Source organism: Aptenodytes forsteri, unplaced genomic scaffold, assembly GCF_000699145.1.
Source record: "Aptenodytes forsteri isolate BGI_AS27 unplaced genomic scaffold, ASM69914v1 Scaffold429, whole genome shotgun sequence".
NCBI classification, from domain to species: Eukaryota; Metazoa; Chordata; class Aves; order Sphenisciformes; family Spheniscidae; genus Aptenodytes; species Aptenodytes forsteri.
The window spans coordinates 77,841-81,371 of NW_008794432.1; the positions used below are offsets into that span (position 1 = coordinate 77,841).

At 64.4% G+C, this 3,531-nt stretch overlaps 1 protein-coding gene across 1 annotated transcript in view; it reads left to right on the plus strand.

The window, feature by feature from the left end:
- The window catches only part of LOC103907374 (V-type proton ATPase 116 kDa subunit a-like), a 24,220-nt gene that overhangs the window by 3,482 nt on the left and 17,207 nt on the right, over positions 1-3,531 (plus strand). Inside the window, 8 exon segments of the mRNA XM_019474697.1 lie at positions 3-116; positions 866-976; positions 1,051-1,171; positions 1,932-2,017; positions 2,175-2,256; positions 2,397-2,783; positions 2,894-3,051; positions 3,294-3,416. Coding sequence (XP_019330242.1) covers positions 3-116; positions 866-976; positions 1,051-1,171; positions 1,932-2,017; positions 2,175-2,256; positions 2,397-2,783; positions 2,894-3,051; positions 3,294-3,416 — 1,182 coding nt within the window.

Genomic DNA, 3,531 nt, shown 5'->3' on the forward strand with positions numbered 1-3,531 from the left:
TCTCGGGGAAGACGCGGCCCATGGAGTACCGCGTGGCCCAGCTGGAGGCCCTGGGTCGCTTCGTCCTGGATGAGAAGCAGGACATCCTGGAGGCCACCGCCTCGGACATGGGCAAGGCGAGACCACCATGGCCAGGGCGGCTGGTGGGGAGTGCTTCCCCTTCCATCACTTGACTTTCCCACCCACCCCCCTCTTTCCTTCATTTATAAACCTGTCTGTATCTCGACCCGAGTTCTCTTGCTTTTGTTCTTCCGAGTCTCTCCCCATCCTGCTGCAGCGTAGTGGCAAACGGCCGGGTGCGTGCTTGGTCGCTGGCCGGGGTCAGCCCACTGCACCAGGGGAGCGGAGGCCTTTGTTTTTGCCGTTATCTTCAGCTTAGCCTTTGGGGATGCCCCCGGGGGTGGGGAACCACACAGCAACTTGCTCTGGCTGCACAGCAACGGGATGAATTAGCTCTAGGGAAGCTTTTATGGAGAGCAATTGGGGGCCCTTGTTCCCATCTCCACCTCCGGAGCTGTGTCTGCATCGTGCCGTGTCTGGTGTCGCTGAAGCTCTTGAGATACCAAATCCATGTCTTCAACCGCGACCTTCTACTGTGTCCCGGGAACCTGCTGGCATGGAGCGGCATGGGGCCAGGCAGCGTGCCGTGACGCGGGTGGCACACCGGAGGGGTGGCTGTGCCACCCACCCTTGCCACTGCAAGGCCACAGGGTGTCCCTGGGGGTGTCTGCCCCAGCAGAGAGGGTCACATCCTGCTATGGCTGCCAGGAGACTTGGTGCGGACCTCTGTGAGGACAACCATTGTGGGGTGGCCACGGGGCTGTGCCCACAGTGGTGGCCATGATGACCTCCTGTGCATCCCCAGCCGCCCTTTGAAGTGGAGCTCTCCGAGATCTCCGTTTGCAGGAGTGAGCTCAACCACACGTTCAACAACCTGGGCACCTGGATGAAGGACGAGCAGGTGGAGAAGAACTGGGTACGGGGCAGCGGCTGGCTGGGGACGTGCGGGATGGGAGGCAGGTGTCCCTCACGCCGTCCTTCCCTCCGCAGGCAATGCAGCTGGACTCGGCCTTCATCCACAAGGACTAGTACGGAGTGGTGCTCATCATCAGGCCCTGGAACTACCACATTAACCTCCTCCTGGTGCCCCTCATCGGGGCCATTGCTGCTGGTGAGGCTCGGCTGTGTCTTTGCCATGCCAGGGGGTACCAGAACCTCACTGGGGGGTGTCCTGTGTCCTCCTGCATCCCCAGCCGCCCTTTGAAGTGGAGCTCTCCGAGATCTCCGTTTGCAGGAGTGAGCTCAACCACACGTTCAACAACCTGGGCACCTGGATGAAGGACGAGCAGGTGGAGAAGAACTGGGTACGGGGCAGCGGCTGGCTGGGGACGTGCGGGATGGGAGGCAGGTGTCCCTCACGCCGTCCTTCCCTCCGCAGGCAATGCAGCTGGACTCGGCCTTCATCCACAAGGACTAGTACGGAGTGGTGCTCATCATCAGGCCCCCTGGAACTAACATTAACCTCCTCCTGGTGCCCCTCATCGGGGCCATTGCTGCTGGTGAGGCTCGGCTGTGTCTTTGCCATGCCAGGGGGTACCAGAACCTCACTGGGGGGTGTCCTGTGTCCTCCCTGGGGTGGGAATGGGGTGGTGGTGGTGGGGCTGCAGTGGGGGCAGGTCTTCTGCTCCCCAAGAGCAAGGTCCTTACCAGGAGGGAGCTCCTGTCCTGCAGGTAACTGCGTTGTCATGAAATCCTCCAAAATCAGCAGGAACCTGGAGAGGTTAGTGGCCGAGACGCTGCCCCCTCACTGGGGGGTGTCCTGTGTCCTCCCTGGGGTGGGAATGGGGTGGTGGTGGTGGGGCTGCAGTGGGGGCAGGTCTTCTGCTCCCCAAGAGCAAGGTCCTTACCAGGAGGGAGCTCCTGTCCTGCAGGTAACTGCGTTGTCATGAAATCCTCCAAAATCAGCAGGAACCTGGAGAGGTTAGTGGCCGAGACGCTGCCCAGGTACCTGGACAAGGTAGGAGAGCCCTCTGCTGCTGCCATCTCCCTCTCCAGGGACACCTGCCCCGCTGTGTCCCAAACCTACTCGGCCGAGCCACGTCCCCCCATGCGCTCTCTCCGCTCCTGCCCGGCTATGGTGCCACACTTCCCACCTCCCCTCCCTGTCAAAGCAGGACTGCTTTGCCGTGGTGACCGCTGGCGCGGAGGAGACCACCAGACTGCCGGAGAACAAGTTCAACTACATCTTCTTCACCGGTACATCCCACAGGGACACTCCAGTCCCATCCCTCTCTTCAACACAGGGAGACAGGCACGGGGCTGCCCCAGCAAGCCTGGTGTGGATCCGCTGGGAGGTCTTGACCACGCTGGGCTCCCGCTGCTCCCCCTGCCCTCAGGCAGCCCCTCCGTGGGGAGGATCGTGATGGCAGCCGCTGCCAAGCACCTGACGCCCGTGACGCTGGAGCTGGGGGGCAAGAACCCCTGCTACGTGTCCGACACCTGCGACGTGCAGAACGTGGCCCGGCGGGTGGCCTGGGGCCGCTTCTTCAACGCGGGGCAGACCTGCATCGCGCCCGACTACGTGCTGTGCAGCGTGGAGATGCAGGAGAAGCTGATGCCCGCCCTGCGCGAGGCCATCGCTGAGTATTATGGCCCCAACCCTTGGGAGCCCCCTGACTTCGCTTGCGTCGTGGGGGACAAGCAGTTCCAGTGGGCGCAGGCGCTGCTGCGCAGCGGGCACGCGGCCATCGGAGGACAGACGGATGCAGAGGCGCGCTACATCGGTGAGGGCGCAGGGTGTACTGCCAGCGGGAGGGCAGAAGCGCAGGGTGGGGGTCCTGCTGGATGCGGCCCGTGACACCCAGCCAGTCCAGGCTCGGCTCTCCCCCCGCAGCCCCCACGGCGCTGGTGGATGTGCAGCAGGATGAGCCCCTCATGCAGGAGGAGTTCTTTGGGCCCATCCTCACGGTGGCCAGCGTGGACGACGCCATCACCTTCATCAACACCCAGGAGCGGCTGCTGGCCCTCTACATCTTCTCCTCCTGCAAGAAGGTGCGGAGCCGGGCTGGGCGCAGCATCCCCCTCAGCCTAGGTCGCATCCTGCTGCGTGGGTCTGGATAGCCACAGGCGCCCTCCCCAGTCGGGGCCGCTCCTTTGGCCTTGTCCCTGGTCACGGGAGGAGAGAGCCCCCGTGTCCCCAGCCACGCGTGTCCTGGTGTACCCCAGGCAGCAGGGAGGAGGCAGACAAGGGGTGCCGGGTGGGTGCTCAACACCCCCCTGCCCTCACCCCCCAGGCGGTGAACCGGGTGCCGGAGCAGACGAGCAGCGGCGGCTTCTGCGCCAACGACACCATCATGCACGTGACACTCACCTCGCTGCCCTTCGGCGGCACCGGTACATCCATCCCCAGGAACAGGGTGCGGTGGGACCCCCCCCTCCCCCCGGGAACAGGGTGGGACCCCCCCCTCCCCCCGCCCCGCAGCAGGTCCCTGCTGCCCCCCCCCCGCCCGCAGCAGGTCCCTGCTCCCTGCT